The sequence below is a fragment of the Puma concolor genome, chromosome B1 (assembly GCF_028749965.1).
Source record: "Puma concolor isolate L17-30 chromosome B1, mPumCon1.1.hap2, whole genome shotgun sequence".
Lineage (NCBI taxonomy): Eukaryota > Metazoa > Chordata > Mammalia > Carnivora > Felidae > Puma > Puma concolor.
Genome location: NC_141670.1, coordinates 202,460,678 through 202,485,096, shown reverse-complemented (window position 1 = coordinate 202,485,096; position 24,419 = coordinate 202,460,678). Strand labels below are relative to the sequence as shown.

General features: G+C 52.0%; 1 protein-coding gene across 6 annotated transcripts in view; it reads right to left on the bottom strand.

Moving 5' to 3' along the window:
• EVC (EvC ciliary complex subunit 1) overlaps positions 1–23,970 on the bottom strand; it is a 73,913-nt gene extending 49,943 nt beyond the window's left edge. For 2 of the 6 annotated variants that reach the window (XM_025921645.2, XM_086705479.1), the window contains exons 1-6: positions 23,580–23,970; positions 17,114–17,236; positions 10,476–10,559; positions 8,202–8,434; positions 6,853–6,937; positions 918–1,016 (exon numbers count right to left, since the gene is read on the bottom strand). In XM_025921645.2, coding sequence (XP_025777430.2) covers positions 918–1,016; positions 6,853–6,937; positions 8,202–8,434; positions 10,476–10,559; positions 17,114–17,236; positions 23,580–23,753 — 798 coding nt within the window. In that variant the 5' untranslated portion in view covers positions 23,754–23,970. Of the gene's footprint in view, positions 1–917; positions 1,017–6,852; positions 6,938–8,201; positions 8,435–10,475; positions 10,594–17,113; positions 17,237–20,579; positions 20,625–20,814; positions 21,128–23,579 lie in introns of those variants that run through there. The other 4 variants (XM_086705482.1, XM_086705483.1, XM_086705480.1 and 1 more) reach the window with 4 other exon arrangements.
• Positions 23,971–24,419: the final 449 nt, after the last annotated feature.

Below are 24,419 nucleotides of genomic sequence, written 5' to 3'. Positions count from 1 at the left end.
GTGGTGACAGCGGGGATTAAACGGTAACGATGGTGAGGACGCTGCTACTGATGAAGTTGAAGACGGTTGTTGTGGTCGTAACGAGGCTGATGGTAGCCACCATGTATTCAGGGTCTAACTATTACTGTGCCAGATGCTTCACGCACTTTCTCTCATCCCTTCCATGATCCCATAGGACGGGAATTATTATGGCACAGGAGGAACCTGGGATTCTGAGAGTTTGTGAAGGAAAACCAGGATGTCTGACTCTGAGACCCGGCTCATTTTGCGGCACGTAAAACAACGGAAACTTCATGTAAAAGACTGAGAGGAGGGGAACGCAAAGTAGGACAAACCGTTGTAACCAATAAACCGATGATGTATTTAAAAATACCCCACCTTGGGGCACCTAAGTGGCTCAGTTGGTGAAGCGTCAGACTTTGGCTCAGGTCATGATCTCGCAGTGGGTGGGTTCGAGCCCCGTGGCGGGCTCTGTGCTGACAGCTCAGAGCCTGGAGCCTGCTTCGGATTCTGTGTCTCCCTCTCTCTCTCCCCCTCCCCTGCTCATGCGCTGCATCTTTCTCTCTCTCTCTCTCTCTCTCAAAACTAAACATTAAAAAAATAATTAAAAAATCCAAAAATAAAAATACCCAACCTTGGGCAGAAGCTAAAGGTAACAGTGGTTCTCTCTGAGGAGCGGGTATGACCAACACTCTTCTCTTTTTCCTGCTTTCAGTATTTTTCCAAATTTTAATAATAACTGGTCATTTTTACATTTGTACACATATTTTTGTATGACTGCACTGTTCAAAGGCAAATATTGAAATAAATTATTTTTACACGTGAAAGCAAAAATAGTTTCATACGATGTTGTGTTTTACATATTGTAATAAACTCTTACTAAGTTACCTTGAGATACAGGTTGAAGACTTACTTACATTTTCTTGTTTCGAAAGAATCCTCTGGTATAATTCATCATCAGACTTCTTTTTGGGAAGAAGATCAAGGAGGCACATTTTTAAAATCTGAATAAACATCTATGGCCAAGAAGGAAGACATAACGGAAAGGTTTAAAAATGGTCTCTCTCTCTTCCTCCCTCCTTTCCTTCACCTGCTCCCAGCCCCTCACCCCATCTCAATCTCTATATATCTCTTCACATGTACATATTTTTACTATAGAAAACTATCTCAGATTATAAATCACGACGATAGCATTTTCATGAAGCTTCTAAAAAATATGCTCTATTTCTTTTGTTGTCTTTTTAAAATTTTTTTATTTTTAAAAAAAATTTTTAAATGCTTTTTTATTCATTTTTGAGAGACAGAGCGTGAGCAGGGGAGGGCCAGAGAGCGAGAGGGAGACACAGAATCTGAAGCAGGCTCCAGGCTCTGAGCTGTCAGCGCAGAGCCTGATGCGGGGCTCGAACTCACAAACCATGAGCTCATGACCTGAGCTGGAGTCGGACGCTTAACTGACTGAGCCACCCATGCACCCCATATTATTTTAATTTTTTTAATGTTTATTTATTTTTGAGAGGGAGAAAGAGTGCAGGTGTAGGTGGAGCAGAGAGGGAGGCACAGAATACAAAGTAGGCTCCAGGCTCTGTCAGAGCCCGATGTGGGGCTTGAACCCACGGACCGTGAGATCACGACCTGAGCCGAAGTCAGACACCCAACCGACTGAGCCACCCAGACACCCCTTGATTCAAGAAATCTTCATTAGGCGCTTAACGTGTGCCATTCCTTCCACGTTGCCCATTTCCCTGTGAGTCAAGAAAATACAAAAGGCAAAGAGTGTTGCTTCTTTGTGGGAAGAATCAGAGGGACAGTTGTTTGGACCTGGGATGTATGACATCATCCACTCCAGCCTCCTGTCTGGATGGACGGAGGCCTCCTCTAAACCAAAACGTGTCCTCCCATAAGTGGGGACACCCCGGAACGTCCAAGTGTGCTATCTCCACAATTTGTTTAACCATTCACCTACTTTAGGACCTGAGGGCATTTCCAGTGTGGGGCTCTTACAAATAAAGCTGGTAAGAACATCCACATACAGGCTTTCGTGTGAATGTTAAGTTTCTCTGGGGTAAAGGCACAAGAATGCATTGCTGGGTTTTGTGACAAACTGCCTGTCTTCCTGTGCAGCATCTTATATTCCCACCAATGTACGACAGATCCAGCTTCCTCGCATCCTCACCAGCGTTTAGTGTTCTCATCACTTGTTATTTTAGCCATTCTGATAGATGCCTACCTCACTGTGGTTTTAATTTGCATTTCCCTAATGGCTGATATCGTCAAGCACCTTTCTGTCTGATTTTTGTACGTGTGTGCTTGCCAACTGTATCTCCTTCTTGGTGAAATGTCTGTTCATGTCTGTTGCCCATTTTCCAATTGGATTGCTTACTTCTGTTGAGGTCGGAGTGTTCTTTATAGATTTGAGGCACGAGCTTCCTGTGGATACATGGTTTGCGATGTGAATGTTTCTCTTTCTCTTCTTCCTTAATGGGGTCTTTTGCCGGGCAAAAGTTGTTAATTTTCATGAGGTTCAATTTATTAGTTTTCCCTGTGTAGGTCACATTTTCAGTGTTAAGAAAGAACTCTTTGCTAGGGTTAAATCCTGAAGATTTTCTCTTGTTTTTTTTTTTTTTTTTCCCAAGATGTCTTACATTTTACATTTATGTCCATGATCCATTCGGAGTTCGTTTTTGTACGACATGGAGGTCTGGCTCGAGGCCCATCTGTGTCCGCTTCTGGTCACCCATTTGCTGCATATCATTTCCTGAAAAGCTTACCACTCCTCCACTGAATTGTTTTTGTACTGTCGCCAAAATCAGACACTTTGGTGCAGGGCGTAACACATATTGTTCTGCAAAGGGCCACTTTACCAATAGTAAGCGTTTCTGGGTTGGCAAGCCATACTGTCTCTTGTGAATATTGGATTCTGCTGTTACAGCATCGAGGCAGCCAGGGGCAATTTGGGCAAGAACAGGCATGGCCAGATCGGCCCAAGGGCCATAGTTTGCAACGCTCGTTCTAAGGTTTGTTAAACACCGTTCTGTGCCAGGCTAAGATATAGATTATCTCATTTGGTTTTAACAGGATGCAGGAGGTTGGTACAATCTTCCCCACTTCACAGCAAGGACTCTTGGCTGAGAAATCTGGATAAACTGGCCTCATGTCACAAGGGACAGCCATGAGGGACAGAACCCAGAACTTTCCACCAACCTTCCTTATGCTTGCCCATGCTAACGAGCTCTGGGAACATAATGTTGTCCTGGCTTCCTACCCACTGAGGTCGAGGCTGCATAAGGTAACGTTCTTTTCTCAAGATGTTGGTCTCAAACCTATTTTCCTTTTGACCCCAGACGGAATCAGTAACGTGTATCAGTCTTGCCTCATTCCTTTCAAGTTAAAAATTTTTTAATTTGGAAACTTTACAGGCTCAGAGGAATGTGTCAACCAGGACAGGGTCCCAGGTGCCCTTCCCCTGGATGACATGTGACATCACCACAGTACAGTATCCACTCCAAAACTGACATTGGTCCAAGTGCAGTTTACTGCAGACTTCAGTTTCCACTCATTATCACCGGCAGTCGAGTGTGTGTGTGTGTGTGTGTGTGTGTGTGTGTATTTTTCTGTGCAACTTTACCCCAAGTACACGTTCATGTGGCCACTGCCACAACCAAGACGGAGAATGTTCCAGCACCAGGAGAAATCCCCTAGTCCTAACGATCCCTCTAATGGCACCCCTCCCCCCCACACACCCTAATCTGTCCTCATCTCTGCTCTTCTGCTTTGAACGCTGACAGATGCAGCTTCCCTCCCCCTCCTGATGAGCCTCGTGCCACTTTCTCCCTCAGGGGCCACCAGGGAGCTGTAAGCTCCTGGGCTGAATGATGGTTGCATCTGGCCTGAACTTTAAAAAAAAAATTTTTTTTTTAATGTATGTTTATTTTTGAGACAGAGACAGACAGACAGACAGAGACAGAGACAGAGAAAGGGAGACACAGAATCCAAGGCAGGCTCCAGGTTCCGAGCTGGCAGCACAGAGCCTGACGTGGGGGTTGAACCCATGAACGGGGAGATCGTGACCTGAGCCGAAGTCGGACGCTGAGCCAACTGAGCCACCCGGGCGCCCCACCTGAGCCACTTTTTTATTTTACTTTGTCATTGGCACGTAGTCAACCACGGTGTTGCCGCAGTTTCAGCTGTAACAACACAGAGATCCCACGGGTTCGTACGGGGCGCCATCTGTCTGTGGCCTGAGTCACTTCTGAACTCTGACCTGTGGTGACGGATCTCTACCAGAGAAACGGAACTCGAGGTCTCTGCAAGAGCTTGCCGTGTTTCTCCAGGTCCCGCACCCGGCGGAGATATGCCCCGCAGTGAGGGAAAGGCCAAGCGTGGAGAGCAGTCCCCAGGCGGCCTCAGTGTCAGTGTGCACATTTCTACGGGATGCCTACTATGTGCGGGCACACAGACCTTACACTCAGCCAGACCTCTTCTGGGTTCTGTGTCTGCCGTTCAGCAGCTCTGCGATTTTGGACAACTGACGCGACCTCTCTGAGTCTCAGGTTCCTTGTGAGGGTACGACAGAAGTAAGGGCTTCACTGAGATCAGACATACAGAGTGCTTAGCCTAGCTGAGTACGAGTGCTGACCAAGCAGTGCTGTGACAGTGCTGGTCACACCGCCCAGCAGAGCCCAGAGCTCTGCCCGCAGAGACGACTTCACTTCCTAGAAATTCTACGGGGTAAGAGCTGGAAAAACATTATCTTTATACCTTTCCTAAAGTGGCCCAGAGAGGGGAAGCGACTTACCCAAGGTCACACAGCCCGTAAGTGTGGGAGGGTGGACTAGAACCCAGGTCTCTGACTCCTAATCCAGTGCTTCTGGAACTTTCCTAGGTTCCAGCTTATGTGTCTCCCTCCAGGGAAGGCTGGCCATCTCCCCCACACTCGGGCCCCCCTTACACATGCTCACGGCACTGTATCGTTTGTTCAGACCCACTGTCTGCATGGTGTATTTGTGTGGTTTACTGCCGTGTCCCCGTAGAGAGTGGGCTCCATGCAGGTGGCGGCTGTCCTTGTCCCTGTCCCTGTCCCTGTCCACTGCGCCTGGCAGGGAGGGGAGGCTGCCCACATATAAGACAGGCAGATGAGTGACGGTGGATGCTTCCTCCAGGTCCCCGCAGGCACCTGCTGTCTGCTCTGGGGGCGAGGTGGCCGGCACCATGTCACTCGCGAGCTGGATGGGGCTCCGAGCCCAGTAACGGTCAGCCCTCCAGGGAGCCCAGAGCCTTTGAGAAGATGGCTAGGGCCACCTGCCTGCAGGTGGGACGCGATGTGGCCGAGCGAAAGCAGGCGGGCTGCGGCCTCAAGGCCATGGGGCTCTCCAGGCACAGTGGGGCTGCCGGAAGAGGCTCTATTTCTGGAGTCCTGGTAGGATTCCTGGTTTCCAACACTGGCCCCTGTTTACGAGGCCCTTCCTGCTCTCACGGAGCCCGCATTTCTTTCCACTGCATCCCCAACTTGAGGTTTTTATTTTTCTAGTTTCTAGCGAAGCACCTCCCGGGCACGTCTGTCTGTGTCTCCGTTTCTATGTCTCCGTCACCCTCTCCATCGGTCCCTCTCCCCTTCTCTTTGCAGCAGGCCTCCCCTCTGTAGATCTCATCCTTCAGTCGATAATTTGGGAGAAATCATTCCTCTTTGTAAGCCCCCTGGCCCCGATGCCTGGCCGGCCCTGCCGTTCTGCAGCCACAGTGGGACGCATCCCTCCGGCACCCCCCGCAGCCTGGATCCAGCGCTGATTCACTGGGAGGCCGGGGCATCTGGCAGAGATGAGTCTTGGTCCGCTGCCCTCTGTGGTTCTGATGGCGCCCTCATCCGCTCCGAGAACGCACGCCTACGACAAGGTGCCTGACTGCCCATCTCAGCTCCAACTTCGGGCTCTACGACTCGGGGTGAGTCCTTCTCTCTGTGCCTCAGTTTCCTCATCTGTAACGTGGAATAACGATGGCACCCACCTCTCCTGGTTGTGGTGAAGTTCAGAGCTAACTGCCTGTGTAACACGCCCAGGGCCCAATACATAGTAAGCAATCAACAAAGTTAGTGCTCGTGAATACAATATTATCTCCGCTATCACCACTCCTTTAAAAATGCTGTGCTCTTGGGGCGCCTGGGCGGCTCAGTCAGTTAAGCATCTGACTTCGGCTCAGGGCATGATCTCCCAGTTCGGGAGTTCGAGCCCCACATCCGGATCCTCTGTCCCCTTTCACTCTACCCCTCCTTCGCTTGTGCGTGCACGCTCTCTCAAATAAACATTAAAAGGAAAAACCTGGGCGCCTGGGTGGCTCAGTCGGTTAAGTATCCGACTTTGGTTCAGGTCATGTTCTCGCGGTTTGTGAGTTTGAGCCCCGCATCGAGCTCTGTGCAGACAGCTCAGAACCTGGAACGTGCTTCAGATTCTGTGTCTCCCTCGCTCTCTGCCCCTCCCCCGCTCACGCTCTGTCTCTGTCTCAAAAATAAATAAACGTTTAAAAAAATTTTTTTTTAAAAAAGCAAAAACCACAAATAAAAAATGCTGTGCTCTTTTCAATGCCTTTTACCCCTGTCTCCATCAGGACGTGTGCCCTGGGAGGAGGGTCTCATCTTTCCGCCCCACCCCACAGCTCTGGGTCAAGTACAGCCTGTGCCCCATGAACAGGCACAAATTGCTTCTCTATTTGATTGTCAGAAGCCTAACACCCTGTGCCTTCCTGTCATGGAGGCTCCACTGTCCCTAGGACCCAGTCCCTGAGGGCACACAGGACTCGGTGCCCATGGAGGGCCTGTGTTCACGACCCGGGAAAGGGCGAGAAACTTGGCCGGCCACCTACCAGGTGCTTCTCCCGCCTCAGCGCCGTGTCCAGACGCAGCAGATCCTTTAAGTGAAGGTTATAGATACACAAGTCAAGGTCCACACTGAAAAGTCCAAAGAGAAACGGAAGGCCTTTGAGAGTACTTGAGGTGGGGAGGGGGGTGACAGGGAGGGAGCACATCCCTGCTCAGTACAAGCCTCGGTGCATCCCGAGCCCCGATTTTAAATTCTGCAGCGTGCAGAGGTTCCCAACAGCCGCCCAAGTGATTCATCCATCACTTGTGACCGGAAGGGAGCAGCTGTCTGCGACATGACGGGCAGAAGGCAGCAAGAGACGGAGGCGGGACAAGGACACCCCATTCCGGCATTGTAACGTCTGCATCACAAGCCCTCTCCCCTCCGCCCCTGCAGGCAGGCATTCTCATGCCCATTTTACAGATGGGGAAACAGACTTAGGAAGTCAATTAGCGGTCACAGGGCAGGTAAGTGGCCGGGCAGATTTGACCGTTTGTCCGGGGTGGGCACACGCACTCTGAGCAGCCCCATTCCCACCCAAACCGTGACGAGCCCAGTAAGTTCCCAAAGCTCCTCAACACCCCTTCCCATCCACTGTCAAGGTCAGCACAGAGCTCAGGGTCTGGGCCCACTCCTTCCACAGCCCTGAGCTGAGGTTGGGCCCGGTTCATCTCACGGGGGCAGGGCCCCTTGGACGTCACCGAACCTAAAGAGCAGAGAAGTCTGAGGACCAAAGCACAACGCTGTTGCCTCTGTCTTCAGCCTCTCCCATGGGCTGAGCAGCTTGGTGATTTACAGCAAAGGCTTTGGAGATAAGGTCAAACCCAACTGTACCACTCACCTGCTGTGTGACCTCGGGCATGTTACTCAGCCTTTCTGTGTCCCTTCATTCTTTGTAAAATGAGGGCAGTGATAGCAGCTACCACATAGTGTTAAGAGGAATTAATTCATTGATTGATTAACTTTTATTCATCCATCACTGAACCTGTCCCAGGCTCCTACGGGACACAGCAGTGAATAAAACAGACCCGGTCGCACTCGTGAGACAATTAATCCCTGCAAAGTGCTCAGTACTCTGCCCAGTACACAGAAGGCACCTGATCAGTGCTAGCTGCTGTTATGCAACGCCCAGGGCACGTCGATGATTCAACGACGCCCCTAATGTCTCTACTCGGGGCTCAGGCTGGATTCCATAACCCCCACGTTGGCCAACGCCACATGGTGAGCTCCAGCTCAGACACTGGGTGGCTGTGTGTCTGTGGCTGAGTTGCTTAACCTCTCTGGGCTTCCATTTTCTCCACTGACAGTGATATGGTCCACGGGTCTGTTTCTCCATCCCTTCCCCCGCCTTACCTCTCGCAGATCAGCACCTCGGGGAAGCTGTTCACGCGGACGAAGGTGCGGCTGAGGAACCTGTCGTCACTGGCGGTCGAGTGGATGCTAGACGAGGAGCTACAGTCCTCCTTCTCGGCCTGGCTCAGGCTCCCCAGGCTGCTGGAGGGGGAAGCCTCCACCGGCTGGTTCGGCAAGATGGCCTGCTTTAAGTTTTCGTGCAGAGACGGGTTGGAGGAACCGTCGGCCAGCGGCTGGGGTCGGGGGAGAGAAAGCTCGCTCAGTCCACATGACCTATCGTGACTTTGCTTCAGTAATTCCGCCAGAGATATATGACAGCAGTCCCAAGAGGGCCAGGCTGGGGACACACTGGGAGGGGAAGAGTAAACAGGTAGAGCCCTGTGCCCCAGGGTCACGCCCACATCCACACCCCAGGGACCAGGGTCATAGCTCTTGTCCCCAGGAGGCCAGCACCTCTGCACTAGGCCCCTACCCTTTAGCCATGAGCCTGGGTCTGCTCACCAGTGGCCCACCTACACCCCAGACCTGGCCACCAACTCTGACCTCCACCTGCTCCCTGCCCCCCGCCTCCACTGCTTCTGCCTCTGTCCCAGACCCCTGGCTCTGCTCTGTCCACTGACCTGCTGACCACCTGGCTCTTCCCCACCTACACTGACCTGGGCATCACCTCCTGACCCCAGGCCTTTGAGGTGGCTCCCCACTGCCCTTAGATAGGCCCGAAATTCCTTACCAAGGGACTCAAGACCCACACGCTGCCATGGCCACATGAGGTCACAGCCTAGTGCCTGGCACAGCTGGAGGGCTCAACAAATGTCAGCCACCACCTCTGTCCAGCTTGCTCCACTGCTCCAGAATGTTCCTGCCCAAGTAGTACGGAGCTGGCTGCCAGCTCCAAACCTCCCTCGTCATTCCATACTTCTGGGTCTTTCCAGATTCTGGTCCCCTTGCCCACAACAGCCCTCACTCACTGTCTGCTGGGCGGAGGCATCCCTCCCTCCAGACACAGATCCAGAGCCTTCCATCCCTGGTAGCCCGGCCCAGCCCATGCCGGTTACGGCACACCGTCCTACAATCTCTGCCCAGACGATGAGGGCCTCCAGGGTGAGGACGATGCTGTCCCAACCACTGGATAATCCCCAGTGCCCAGCAGGAGCCTACCTGGCAAAGGGTGTCGACGATGAATAAATGCCCCTGGTCTGGGAGTTTTGCCCCAACACCGACCCACCAGATAGCTAAGTGAAGGAGGCAGTTCCCAATGAGCGTCCCTGGGAGCAGTCCCAGTACTGCAGAAAAGTTCTAATCTGGGCAAGTCTGTGTTCGGCACAGTGAAATCATTTCTGTGGGGCAGGGATTTGCAGAACCTGGCTCTGGCTGTCTTCAAAAGCAAATAATAACCGAGGAAACTGAACAAGTACTGAGCGCTTGGATGCCACATGCAGGGCTAAACCCTATGTCTATAATCCCATTTGACCCTCAAACAACTGGGGGAGGCAGGAGGGCCCATCACCCCCATTTCCAGGTGAAGAAACAGGAGGCCGAGTCAGGAAATGGCCCATAGTAACGGCCGAGATAAGAGTTAGGATGGAGTCTGTGTGACCCCAGAGCCCGTCTTGTTTACGGCCAGGAGAGCAGGCAACATTTTCCTCCAGTACTGGACCAGGGACTCTTTCTTCCAGGGACAGTCTCAAAGCCAAGGGCTCCTAGAAGCACCGTGGGATGTGCTACTGTCTGCAAATCTCCTGACCACAGGTGAATTCCTGGCTTCACGTGTAAGAGACCTATAGCCAGGGGACCTCGCACAGGTCATTGGCCTCTCTGGGCCTCAGTTTCCTTATGCATGAAGAGGCAATAACAGTATGATTTACCTTATGGGAAATGCCTAATGCATGAGAAATGCTTAGCATTGGGCCAGCCCCGCAGTCAGTGTTCAGCAGGGCGGAAGTGGGATCTGCGAATGAGGAGCGATGCCAGGAACCATGTCAGGGCCTGGCACAAACAGGTGTTTGTGTTACTGCTAGAAGAGTAGGGTGCTGCCCTACTGTGCTGCCACTGGTGTTCCTGGGGACACCTTGCTATACCCTGTCCCTGACAATGCCGCCATAAAGCGGATTCATCCTAAAGTTTTAGTCCATTCCACAGCCTCAAAATTATCCTTATTAAAATGACTTACCAGAAAACCCTCAGAGAGGACCCAAAACCACTGCCCACTCCTACTCCCATCTCTAGTGCATTACTGAATAATTGCGTTTCTAAGACGGAGCTGAGGACTCTTACCCGGAACTTCTGATTGATGGGATAGATGACTTTTGCCTTCAGTGCAAATGCTGTGATGTTGCTGTTGAAAGATGGCTCACATTCCTGGGGAGGAAGAACACATGGCATCGGGTGCTTTCTAGAAAATGAAGGATAAACCGCTAAGAGTTGCAAAAATGCCACACCCCATTTGTAACTGTGGCCTCGGAAAGGGACTGTAACAGGCTCATTTAGATCCCAGTAGGTGATCACTTGTTAGAAGGATGGGTGGGTGGATGGGTGGATGGATGGGTAAATGAATAGGTGGATGGATGGACAGATGGACAAATGGGTGGATGGATGCATGGGTGGATGGGAAAGTGGATGGATGGGTAGATGGATGGATGGATGGATGGACAGATGGATGGGTGGATGATGGATGGATGGACGGATGGATGGATGGATGGATGGGTGGATGGATGGATGGATGGATGGATGGATAGATGGATGGATGGATGGATGGATGGACGGATAGATGTATGGATGGATGGATGGGTGGATAGATGGATGGATGGATGGATGGATGGATGGATAGATGGATGGATGGATGGGTGGATGTATGGATGGATAGATGGATGGATGGGTGGATGGATGGATAGATGGACAGATGGATGGATGGATGGGTGGATGGATGGATGGATGGATGGACGGATAGATGGATGGGTGGATGTATGGATGGATAGATGGATGGATGGACGGATAGATGTATGGATGGATGGGTGGATGTATGGATGGATAGATGGATGGATAGATGGATGGATGGATAGATGGACAGATGGATGGATGGATGGATGGGTGGATGGATGGATGGATAGATGGATGGATGGATGGGTGGATAGATAGATGGATAGATGGATGGATGGATGGATGGATGGATGTATGGATGGATAGATGGATGGATAGATGGATGGATGGATGGATGGATGGATGGATAGATGGATGGATGGATGGATGGATGGATGGATGGATGATGGATGGATGGATGGATAGATGGATGGATAGATGGATGGATGGATAGATGGATGGATGGATGGGTGGGTGGATGGGTGGATGGATGGGTAAATGAATAGGTGGATGGATGGACAGATGGACAAATGGGTGGATGGATGCATGGGTGGATGGGAAAGTGGATGGATGGGTGGATAGATGGATGGATGGATGGATGGATGGATATATGGATGGATGGATGGACGGATAGATGGATGGATGGATGGACGGATAGATGGATGGATGGATGGACAGATAGATGGATGGATGGGTGGATAGATGGGTGGATGGGTGGATGGATGGATGGACGGATAGATGGATGGATGGATGGGTGGATAGATGGATGGATGGATGGATGGATGGATGGATGGATGATGGATGGATGGATGGATGGATGAATGGGTTGACAGGTGGATAGAGAGGTGGCTGGATGGACAGGACATATAGACAAATGGGTGGACGGATGAAAGGATGGGTGGATGGATGAGTAGATGTTATATAGCACATTCCTTATTTAATTCCAAGCCTTCAGCTTTGAAAGAAATAAGTATTTAAATAACATGACAAAAATTTATGAGCGTTCCTAAAAATTGTGAACCATCTTTTAGTGGAAAAGAAAACACAGAGTAGTTTTAGCATTGCCAGGGGCGTAAACATTTACACATGGTAATATTCACACAAGCCTCTGGATCAGAGCCTTCAATGAAAAGCAGTTGGGCAAGTCTTTTCACTTCTCTGAGCCTCAGTCTTCCCAGACAGAAAACAAGGTACTGTATGTGCCCCTAGGTCCGTGAGACAAAGCACCCAGAAGAGTTGCTGGGACAGAAGAGCCGCGAAGCAAGGGTGGGGAAGAGGTGCCTCCCCGGGGAGCCTTCTTTGACTGCAACTGGAAAGACTTACTCCTGGCTGCTCAAGATTCCCCACATCCTCTCTGTATCTCCCTCTGCTGGAGCCGCCCCCTGCATTTTGCTGGGCGTGCTGAATAAATGTTTTGGAAACCACCTGCTGGGCATGACGGTGAGCAGGCAGCCGAATCAGGAGCCTGGCGCTCCAGACCACGAGAAATCTCGACCTGCCAGGCGAAAACTGCACCCGCATCTACTGCAACACTGTTCACCCAAAGCTTCCTGAAGAAAGGGCTCCATAACCAATGATTTCTTGTTGCCAACTGTACCTCGGGATAAGATACCCTATCACGGGGGATACAGAATGATGCGGGCACTGGGACAGCACCCGACCGAGCCGGCGGTGTGGCCCAGGACGCCTCCCAAGCGGGTTTCGCCTCGATGCCCTTCTGAGCAGGGTGGGGGTGGAAGCCACATGGTGAGGGCTGGGCCTTGTCATTTCCACCTGTGCTTCATGACTCACAAAACACAGACTTAGATGACCGAGAATGGGGCAGACCACCCACGTGTGCCACCGCCTTCCACCGCCAAGGGCCCCGCCGCTGCGTCTACTGTCTTCATTTCTCATGGGGGAGACGAGACACAGAGCAGTGAAGCCGTGAGCCCAAGGTCACACAGCTGATGAACGCCAGAACCGGGATTTGAGCTCAGATTCCCTCCTCTTTGGCTGACACCTTTCTGCCTCCTTCAACGTCATACAAAAAAGAACGAGGGTAAGAGCCAGGAAGTTAAAAAGGAAGTGGGTGTTCAGTAGAGAAGAGCCCTGGGCCGGTGTCACCACACTCCAGGAGCACAGGCCACATCCTGAGATACTTTGTTATTCCCACACCCCAACCTGCCATGTAAAATCAACCACAAATTCCACACTCAAACTCCTAAATGTCACTCAGACCCACAGCCCTGGCCCCAGCCACCACCATAATTACCCGAAGGGCTTCAACAGCCTCATAACTGGCTCCCGTCCATGCACCGAGTGTCTACTATGTGCTAGGCTCTTAATGCCTTCTTGATCATTTAATTATCACACGTCAGCCAGTTTGGGGAGGTCCGTACTATCTCCATCATCCCTATTTCATGCAGCAAGGCTCAGAGGTTAATACCTTCCAATTCATTCTCTACGTGGCAACTGAATGATCTTTTGAACTTGGAATCCCCCTCACTGCCAGCTTAAAACCCTTCCTGGCTTCCCTGTGATCCGAGGGAGGAGGGCAAGGCCTGCCCTGGCCCCCAGCATCCAGTCCCCATCTCTGCTTGAAGCTGTGCAGGTACAAAAGCAAAGGAGGACAGTAAGATTGAAAAGGCCGATTTCAGAACAGGTTACATAATTTGTGGGGTCCAATACAAAGTGAAAATGGGGGGCTGTGCATCTTATCAGAAAGTGATTAAGAATTTCAGGACAGCAGCGTCCAGAGACCAGAAGCAGGGCCCGATTGAGCTCAGGCCCTGTGTGTTTGCGCAGGCTGCATGCCTGGGAAGCCGGTCCGGGCTGCTTTCCGGTGGACACTCGCCTGCTCAGAAAAAGCCGGTGAAGCAGAGGGCACCACTGTGCTTTTCTAAACTTCTTACAAACAGAGGCGAAGAGAAAGCGCAGCATGGAAAGGGTGGAAAATGAGAGGAAGGGCGTGGTCGCTGCCCTGCAGGGGAGATAGACAACAAAAATTGCACTTAATGTGAAAAACATAATTAGAAGAACAGGATGAATAGGCTGGGGTCCACCCGAGACGCAGGGAAGCAGAAGCCGGGCCTGCGCCTCAAAGCGTCAAGTCCAGCTGACGCGTTCCCGCAGCCGTCCGGGGAGCCTGTGAGTGCGCCCCATCCACCTGCAGGATGCAAGCCCATCGAGCACCGAGGACCGACCCCGTGACGGTCACGATGTTTGTCAGGATGAAGGACCCCGAAGGGCTTGGCAAATGGAATCCAGGAGAAAACTGGCTTCTGCTATTTTTGGTTTTGTTTTTGTTTCTTTTTACAGCTTTTCTTATTAAGTTCAGATGCCCTCCAAATTCTGATGACCTTCCCAACAGCAGCAATACAATTATACAGAAAATTGGTCGTAGAGCAAGTTCACAATGTAAAACTTCCTCAGCTGAAGCAATGCAATTATTCAGAAAATTAGTGAAAGCCTAATCGCAGGAAAAGAAAAGGCATCTCGCTCACCAACATCAAGGTGTTCTTTCAATGAGCGCGCACATGCGACCACAAAGGAGCCATCCCCCCAGCTCTCTTCATCCTGGGCAATGGCATGCCTCAGAGCCTTCTGGAGTTTTCAGTTTGTTTTTGACCGACGTGAGCTGCTTATCAAAATGAGGTTCATGCGAGGAGTGGCCTGGGCCACAAATGCCTTGGGTTTTCTGTGCATTTCAGGACATCGGCGTTAGAGCTCAGCTCGCCCGGTCAGAATCAGTCCTGGCTGCATTCCTTGACAAGCTCAGCCTGCAGAAGGCAGGGCATTTTGGCAAAGCCGGTCACTGGAACAGGCAGATCTTTAACTTAACTCTTGGCAATTATTAGCTAGATAATGGACATCGGCTGGCATAGCTAAACAGTTGACAGGTAAAGCGTTACCGGGAAAAACAATGAGTGTGGCTTCTGGGGAGGTGAAAGGACTGGGCTCCCCTGCAAACGCTGAGTGATCGATGCAGTCCTGCAGTCAGAATATCTGCGGAGTTAATCGACAGGTGATCAGACAGGTCAGGTTTCTTGTCCGATGCCACACAGCAAACAGGTGACGGGACTGGGGCCGGCTTCGGGGTCCTGGATCCCCGAGCCTGTCGTGTTGTCATCACCTCCAAAGCTGCCCTCTGCGTGAGCAGGGCTGTATCCAGGCAATTCAACCACAGAAAGCGTGCAATTTAACAATTTCTAGCATATTCACAGCTATGCGCAGCCATGACCACAGTCAATTGGGGAACGCTTTTACCGTCTCCAAAAGAAACCCTTTCGCTGTCACCTCTCTCCCTCCCACACCCTCCTCCGCAAGCCACCACCAAGCTCCTTTCTGTCCCTGTAAATGTACCTGTTCTGAACATTTTATATGAATGGAATCCTCTGATAGGTGGTCTTTTGTGACTGGCTTCTTTCAGTCAGCATATCTTCAGGCTCCATTCGTGTTGAAACAGGTACTAGGATTTCGTTCCTTGTCATGAACACGGTGCACACGTTCTCGTGCACACGTATGTTCCCATTGTTGGGAGCATGGTTTTGATAACAAGGATGATAGGGCCAGAGGGCCAGAGGGTGAGGGAAAGACACACAGACACACGGAGATGCAGACAGACAGAGAGACACGAGAGAGAGGGACACACAGACAGCTGCACCAACACACAGACATGCAACCACATGGGGACACCAAGCACCTGGGGACAGAGAGGCAGGGAGCATGAGCTGGACACACAGCACCTATGTGCCAGGGGCCCGCTCCCGCTGCAGCCCCGCGAGGGCAGCTAATCCATCCATCGGGCCGCGTAAGGGAAGCCTGTGTCCGGAATCCTCGGGAAGATAGATCTGCCTCGTGGGGCTGCTCAGAGAGGTGCTTGGGGGTAATCCACACGAGCGCTCACCATCATTCAAAAGTGACATATGTGAAAATGCCTGACATTCAGTAGGTGCTAAAAAAATATCTCAGTTCCGTCTTCCCCTTTTCTCAGGACGTTCTCCATCCCTCCCTCTCCCTCTCTCTCTCTCTCCCTATCTACCTGTGTAAATGTCTATATTTACCTTTGGGCAATTGAGGGTAAATGGCCAGGATCCATAGTATTTTCTGGGGATGGGCAAGCATCTAGAAATAGCACACCTTTGGAAGAAACGCCCTCCTTATCCACAGAGCTCATGCATGAAATGATGCCCCACGGCGAGCTCAGGCTGGGCAGTGTGGGGGCCAGTGAGGAAGGAACGGGGAGAATCCACCTTCAATGTATCTATCAAGAGGTCCAGAGCCCGAGTTCCTGGACGTTTACTTAACATTCCCGTAAAAGAAATAAAACAAAACGGAAACAAACTTACGTACAAACACTCACAGAGGCCTCATTCAGAAGAGCCAAACCCTGGAAACAACTCCCGTGGTGATATATCCCCACAGTGGACTGAGCAATTAAAAGGGATAGATTGGGGGCGCCTGGGGGGCTCCGTCGGTTAAGCCTCCAACTTCGGCTCAGGTCAAGATCTCACAGTTCGTGGGTTCGAGCCCCGCGTGGGGCTCTGTGCTGACAGCTCAGAGCCTGGAGCCTGCTTCGGGTTCTGGGTCTCCCTCTCTCTCTGCCCCTCCCCCGCCTCAGGAAGAAGTAAACATTAAAAAAAATTTTCAATAAAAATGAAAAGGGATGGATTACTGATAAGTGCAGCCATACGGTAAAAGCCTCGAGAGCAGTGTGTTGAGTCACTGTCAGCACAAGAAAGCGCAGGATGCTAGAACAGTGAGACCACGGTGGTGATGGGAATCACAGCAGCTGCCACTTCTGGAAGGGGCAGGGAAGGTGGTAGACGGGGGGAAGGTAAACCAGAAAGGAGCATGGGGGAGCTTTCTGGGGCGACGGAACGTTCCAGATCGGGGTATTGGCTACAAGTGGAAAACTTAAAATTTGTGCACTTTGCTGTATGTAAGTTATACTGCAGGAACGAAGCCTGTTGGGAAATCTGTCAGGGGCTCATCTGGATGACATCTGTGCTGCCAGGCGGGGCACACAACACCCAACGTGCGACTCGGCAAACAAACCCAAACACGCGGCTTACGTCCACAGCCTCCTCCTTCGACGTCTGTGCGTGTCTCTTCCTCCTCCCGGACGGGGAGCCGGTTTCCGAGGGGTCCTGTACGTTAGACTCCAAATTCTTGAGCAGACTCTGAGCATCGTCTTTCTAAAATCCAAAGGTGGGGGTGGGGAGAACACAGGGAAGCCGGTCAGCCTGGTGCCCCCATACCTCGAGCCGTCACCTCCTCACCCAACGTGTGCACATCTCCATGCCTCTGCCTGGCCCCTCTGTGCGTAGTGCCCTGCCTCCTGCCCCCGCCCGGGGTCGGGTCAGCCACACAGCCTTCACGACTGTCCCATCCCCACTGGATCAAAAGTCACTCCATTGTTCTTCTGGGTTGGCGGCCCCTGGCAGCCTGTGAGTTCCTTGGGGTAACAGTTTACTGCGGGAAACAGCCCATCAATATTAATTTTCCTGCTAACCCCCATAATGCCACTGGATGCATTTAAGAAAATATTTCAGGTAACGGTACATTATAGAATGGTTTGTATTGGGAATCACAGCTGATCCTCATTATGGGAAAGGTTCTGTATTTGTAAATTTGCTTACTTGCTGACATTATTTGTAACCCCCCCCCCCCAAATCAACACTTGTGGTGCTTTTGGGGGTCACTCCTGGGCAGGAGCAGGGTGGAGAGAATTTGAGCTGCCTGACTACATTGTCAGGGTCTCCTACTGCAGACAGGTGGCCCCTTTTGTTCTTAATGCCATTCTCCTCTCACACATCTGTGCTTTCTGTTGGTAATGTAGTTGTTTAAAATAACCCCTAAGTGTAGTGCTAGCGTGTGGTTCGGTGTTCCTACGGGCAAGAAAGCTGGCGTGTGCCTCACGGAGAAAATGCACGTGTTGGATAAGCTTCGTTCAGGCATGAGTGATAGTGCTGTTGGCCGTGAGTTCAATGTTAATGCATCAACAATATGTGCTAAATAGAAACACACATAAGACAAAGTTACGCATTGGCTGGTTAATGAAGATGCTGTGGCCGGAGTCTTACAGGAACCCAGCCCTGTGTCTCCCCTGGGAGCAATGATCGAGTCTTTGCTAATTCTGGCTTTGCAGTGATCTCGTAGGTCATGATTATCAACCATATTTAAAATCCCATCACGCCAGAGACACGTATCAAGCCCCTCTTGGGGCTGCTCATGGATATAATCTTTGCCTTGAAGAAATATCTCCCGTTGGCCATTGAATTAGTCGGCAACTGCTATGAAGCATCACTAAGCATCAGGCTTATTCTAGTCACCGGGAATGGAGTAATGAAGGAAGTAAACAAAGCCCCTGCCTTCGTGGAGTTTACATTCCAGTGACAGAGCGACATAAATAAATATGTAGAGAGTAGGGGTGGTAAGTGGTACAGAGAAAAATGACGTAGGACAGGAGGATGGAGAGCAATAGGAGGGGAAGGCCTCTTGGGCAAGGTGGCATTTGAGAAAAAGCTTTTAGTGAGAGAGCCAGCTATTCAGATAGCTCAGGAAAAGCTTTCCAGGAGAGGACACCGCAAGTGCAAAGGCCCGGTGGCAGGAGCGCGTCCAAAGAAGCCCTGTGGCTGCACCAGCGTGGGGTGTGGTAGAGAGGTGTAGATGATGAAGCCAAGGACTTAGGGATTGTTTGTTTGGCAGTTACGGCTGACCAATACAAGGGTTCCACAGGCAAGCACCCAATCAGATCATCCTATGGTAGCGACTGTAGGAGATAAACCTTACCCACTCCACAGGGGGGCATCATTATTTTGCTCCCCAGTGCAAAATAACCAGGAAGCCAAGGATCGCCAGCCACTTGAGGACAAACTCTAATATGAAAGAGAAACCCCAAACAAACCAAAAGAAAAAGTGAACCAAACATAGATGCTGTGTGGGCAAAAAGAAAACTTCAAATGAATCAAGCAACTATAATATCCTCAGGGAGCCAAGAGAAGATGTTACTTGCACCAAACAAGAACAGGGCAGTATAAACACGGAGCATTCTGAGGACAAAAAAGAACTCTTGAAAATTAAAAATGTGGAAAGCTCCATACAAGTATAAAGTGGAGAAGAGCCTTCCAGAAAACAGGGTAAAAAGACAGAGATGGAAAACAGAAGAGAAGGAAGGCAACGGGAGGTCCAATTCAACCAAACCAGGAGCCGAGTTCCTGAAAGACAATAAAGTATATATATATATATATATATATATATATATATATATATATATATGTATTTAAAAAAAAAAAGGAAAAGAATCATCAAAGAGAGTGAGTTTCCACATCATAAGGCCTCCTGAATACACAGTAGGAGGGAGGGGAATCTATTGATTGTCAACAACATCCATCCTGGTGCCTAAGCTGGGAGCAAAGATACTTACTTCCAGATTCTACAGGGGAACGAAACAAAGTTATCAGCGATCAGAACAAAATCCCATGTCTCCACATCAACAATGGCAGTTGGAAGGCAATGGGGAAAAAAATGCCTTCAAGATTCCCGGGTTGGTGGGGGAGGGGGGGTTATTCCCAGCCTGGCGTCCACAACCCAACTGCTCTCACCAAGCTAAGTGTTATAAAGACAGAAGGACACAGATACTTCCAGACACAGTTGTTCTCAAAAGCACCTCCCTCTATCTCTCTCGCAGGAAGATCCAGGAGTTCATGCTCCACCCACGTGAGGAGATTAGCCCAGGAAGACAGTGCAGGAGATCCCTGGAAGAGGATGTAACTCCAGGGAGGTGAAGACGTTCCAGGGTGACGGCCGGAGAGGTCCCACTGGTGACAGCAAAAGCCTAGAGTATCCGCTGCTTGATGTTGAAAAACAAAATGGTCCCTGGGAGGGCTCCTTAAATGTAAGTGGAGATTACCCACCTCCAGAGATTCTCATCAGTGAGTCTGGGATGGGGCCCAGGAACTGGCATTTCTAACAAGCTCCCAGGAAATGCTGTTGCTGGTTTGGTCCAAATGAGTCCCAGTGGTCCAGAGAGCCAACCCGGTTGAGACGGGAGCAGCCGAGAAGTTTCCCGGTGTTTGCAAGAAGATAAAATCTATCAAATGCTTAACGCCCTCAAGTGTCTGGACAAGAAATGTATATAAAAGGAGGGGTGTTCGGTGTTATATGAATGAGCACGCAGAATGGAAGCAAATGGAAAAAAACCTGGGTAACTATTAATTTCAGCGAAAACAAAATGCAGTGAGAAAAAGAAAAGTAATCACAATTGCAGCTGATCCTCGACTCACGTGAAAAAGTGCTTCCAGAATCCTGACAAAGGGAACACTGAACGCTGATTGAAACAAAATTACCCAATAGCCACACAGGGCGGGTGGTGGTGGCGGCTGGGGTGGGTGTACATATGAAACAGAAGAAAAGAGAGCTGAACCCTCCGGGGGGGGGGGGGGGGGGTCCGCAGTGTGAAGTCAACGCCATGCCTGAAGCCAAAAATGCAACAAGGAGCCAGGGAAGCAAGTTCTTTAAAAAGGGGAAGAAAATTACTGTAAAACCAGCTGAAAGAATTAGACGCATTGCTTTCTGAGACGGGGTGAGTGAACACTTGATGAGCAGGTAGAATGCCACCGCAAATAAAAAGTTTTGATGAGGAGATAAACACAACGAACACACAAAGGAAAAGGAAAACAACAGAAAGAAAGCGGTGCACGGTAAAATTACGAGCTGGGTGACCTGGACCGGAGGAGAACAGGGAACCCAGCATGCAGGAGGGAAGAAGTACCTCATCTAGCCTGAGGGGGTCTCTTCTCTGCCTCCTGAAGGATCAGCGGGAAAGGTCAGAGAGTAGGGAAAGGTCAGAGAGTAGGGAAAGCCGAGAAAGGTCACTGCAGGCAGAGAGAACGGATGTGCAGAAGTGGAGAAGCGTCGGCAGCAAGGAGATTCTGGGTGGCTGGGCACCTTGTGTTGAGGCTGGATGTCCCGGGGAAGGTCAGTGACCACCTTGTACTCCATATCCTTGCGCTGGGAAATCGGACATAATCTTCTGTAGGCGACCAGCAGTCACTGGAGGTTTTTAACCCAGACAGTCAGATTGCTGCGTGGGCATTTTAGAAAAAGAGAGGTAGGGAAGAGAAGAGGAAAAAGGAGTCGACGTAGAACGCTGTTGCTGGGGCGCCTGGGTGGCTCAGTTGGTTAAGCATCTGCCTCTTGATTTCAGCTCAGGTCACAATCTCCCGGTTCGTGAGTTCGAGCCCCGTGTCAGGCTCTGCAATGGCAGCACAGAGCCCGCTTGGGATTCTCTCTCTCCCTCTCTCTCTGCCAAACCTCCCCCCACTCCATGCACACATGTTCTCTCCCTCTCTCTCTCAAAAATAAATAAATAAACTTCAAAAAAATAAAGGAGGCTGTTCCTAAGGTCCCATCCAAATCATCAGAAAACCCCGTCAGCCCTACCCTGGAGCCAGAGCCCCCTCTAAGGCTACTGCCCTAGTCTGAGCCACCATGACCTTCAACCGGACTAATGCAGGCCTTAGCGGCCAGCTGCACCAACCCAAACCCCGTGAGCCTCAGCTGTGACACGGGCCACCGCTATGGTGTGAAGGTTTGCGCCCCACCCCCCACTCACAGGCTGAAACCCCAACTCACAAGGTGATGGCATTTGGAGGTGGGACCTTTGGGAGGTGATTAGTTCCGGAGGGTCCAGTCTTCCCGAAAGGGAGGAGTGCTTTTACAAAAGAGTCCCGGGGAGTCCCCGACCCTTGTACTCTCTGAGGGCAGTGAGAAATCAGCAGTCTGCAACCTGGAAGAGGCGCTCACCAAGAACCCAGCCGTGCTGGCCCCTGATCTGGGACTTCCAGCCTCCAGAACTGTGACAAATAAGTTTCTGTGGTTTATAAGCTACACAGCGTACAGTATTTTGTTACTGCAGCCCGGACAGACCAAGACAGAGACTGACCGTTACCAACCAAGTAGCAGATGGCTTTCAGAGCTTTGGGCTCTGATTTAGGTGTTCAGACAGACTGGGGTTGAAATCCAGCCCCCCCCCGCCCCGGCCCCCGTTTATTCACCATGTGGCCCTGGACCGAGAACAACGTTGTGGAGCCTCGATTTCCTAACCTGGCATGTGAGGATAATGACAGTTCCCCCACTCAGAGGTCTGGAGCGAGAATATAGAACCCAAATCCCACAAGCGCTTGGCTGGGAACAGGTCACCCAGCAAAGGCTCTGTACGTGTAACCTCTCTCTTCACACAAGAAGCCGAGGTCTCTCAGTGTCCCTTAGTCACCAGCGGGATGTGACAACCTCAACCTTGTGCCCATGAGCATTCAACACATTTTACTTTCAGCCTTTATCACTCCTTTCCAGCAAAAACGCTCCCCGAAGTCCAGGGCAATATGAAAGAGCCCGCATTTCCACCTGCTGAGCTTGTCTCCTTCTCGAATGGGCCAGGAACTCGGGCAACAAGACCACACACCTCAACTCGGATCCTACCAGACTTTATCCTTCAAAGAGGTCAAAGCAACAAGGACCCAAGACAGTGATCACGTCACTCCTGATCGAATGAACGCCTTGCTGTATGCCAGACCTCTCCGCATGACACCCGATCCCGCAACAAAGGTCACGCGAAGCCCCCATCAATCCCCTTCGTGCAGCTAGCCTGTGACCACTGCCTCTCATGGAGAGTACAGTGACTTTGGGCTTAGACACGCATCTGTCACTTTGGCAAGTCACTTCACCTCTCTGTGCCTCAGTGTCCTCAAATGCACAGTGGGGTCACTGACAGAACAAACTCACAAAGCTGTTTTGGGGATTCAATGAGATAATTCAGGTAGACGATCCGGCTCAGGGCCCGGCACACAGTCAGCAATCAGCAGGTGTTAGCAGTATGGTTTCCCATCATGGAGCTCAGCAGGTTGTGTTACAATCAAATGTTTACTTGCAGCCTTTTTCTGGAGGCTGTGAACCTCCAGCAGCAAGGGCGGGGTCTACCCTGCACGGGAATGTGGCGTCTCAGCCCCTCAGGACGGTGGCTGCCAGAAGGCGCTCATCAAACTTTGATTGTAGGGATGAATGAGTGAATGAATGAATGCATGAATGCATACCAGGGTGGCAGCCGGGTTTAAAGAGGCTAGTTGGGTCACCCACCCAGCAGGAAGCAGAAAGGATGGGTGGGGACCGCGGCCCCCCCACCCCACCCCGTCCACCGTGCTCAGCCGGGCCCCTCGGCCAGCTGCGAATCCAAACCCGTGGTGCCACAGATGTGGAGACTGAGGCCCAGAGCGCTTTAGCGGCTGTCTGTGAACGCACGGCGGAGTCGGACGGAGCAGCCACTTCTGGGGGCCCCAGGGCGGTGCCCTCCTGTCACTCCACCGCCGCCCTCCCCTCCCCCACTCTGGAATGGATCTCCAGCCCCCTTCCCAGGGCAGAGGGGAAGCCGGGGCAGGACCAGGTGCGCGCGTTGCCCGCGATCTCGCTCGAGTGCGCACGGGGCGCAGGAGGCCCGCGCCGCGCGCGTCCCACACCCGCGCGTCCCGCCAACCTACCCACCTGGTGCCGTGGGCGCGGGCGGGCTGCGCGGCAGCCGAGCCAGAGGCCGAGGCCGAGGCCGAGCGCGGCGCCCAGCAGCACGGCGGGGGCCAGCAGCGCGGGCGCCGGCCGCACCGCGTCCCGGCCCAGCGGCAGCCGCGCGTCGCTCCCGCAGGCCGCCGCGCCGCGGGCCATCGGGGGCGCTCAGGCGGCGGGCGGGCCGCATCGCCCCCGCCGCCGCGCGCCGCCTCGGCCCGCCGCCCGGGGCACCGTCCCCGCCAGCTCGGCGACAAGCGAACTCGGGGACCGGGCGGGCAGGGGCGCGGCGCGCTCCACCGACTCCTCCGGCCTGCGCGCTCTCCAGCCTCCGGCTCCGGTCCCCCTTCCCGGCGCGGCCCGGCCGGAGGGAGGAGCCTGGGTGGTCCGCCCAAAACTTGGAGCCGCCCCCGCCCGGCCTGCCCTCGTACTGAGCATGCCTGGAGCGAGGCGCGCGGCTCGGCCAGGGGAGTCCCCGGGGCCTCTTGGCTTCCCGGGAACGAAGGAGGTGGGGAGGGGGGTCCCCCAGCCACGGAGGAGGGTGTTGCTCGGTCAAGTTTCTCGAGCGTGTAAGATGGGCTAAGCGTTTAGCCTGTTGATGTCAGTAACTTTCTCAACAGCCCTCCGGGATGGGTACTTATTCTCCGTCTACTCTCCAGACGAGGAAGCTCAGGGTCACGGCGTCTAAGTGACCTAGTGAGAGTCCGACTCCAGTCCCGCTCCTCACCCGGACCGGTCGGCCGTCTTTGGACCACACAGTCCGCCACTGCCTCTGAACTTGTTAGCCTGAAGGCTCCTGTTTTAATCCCCTTCTATGGATAGTCA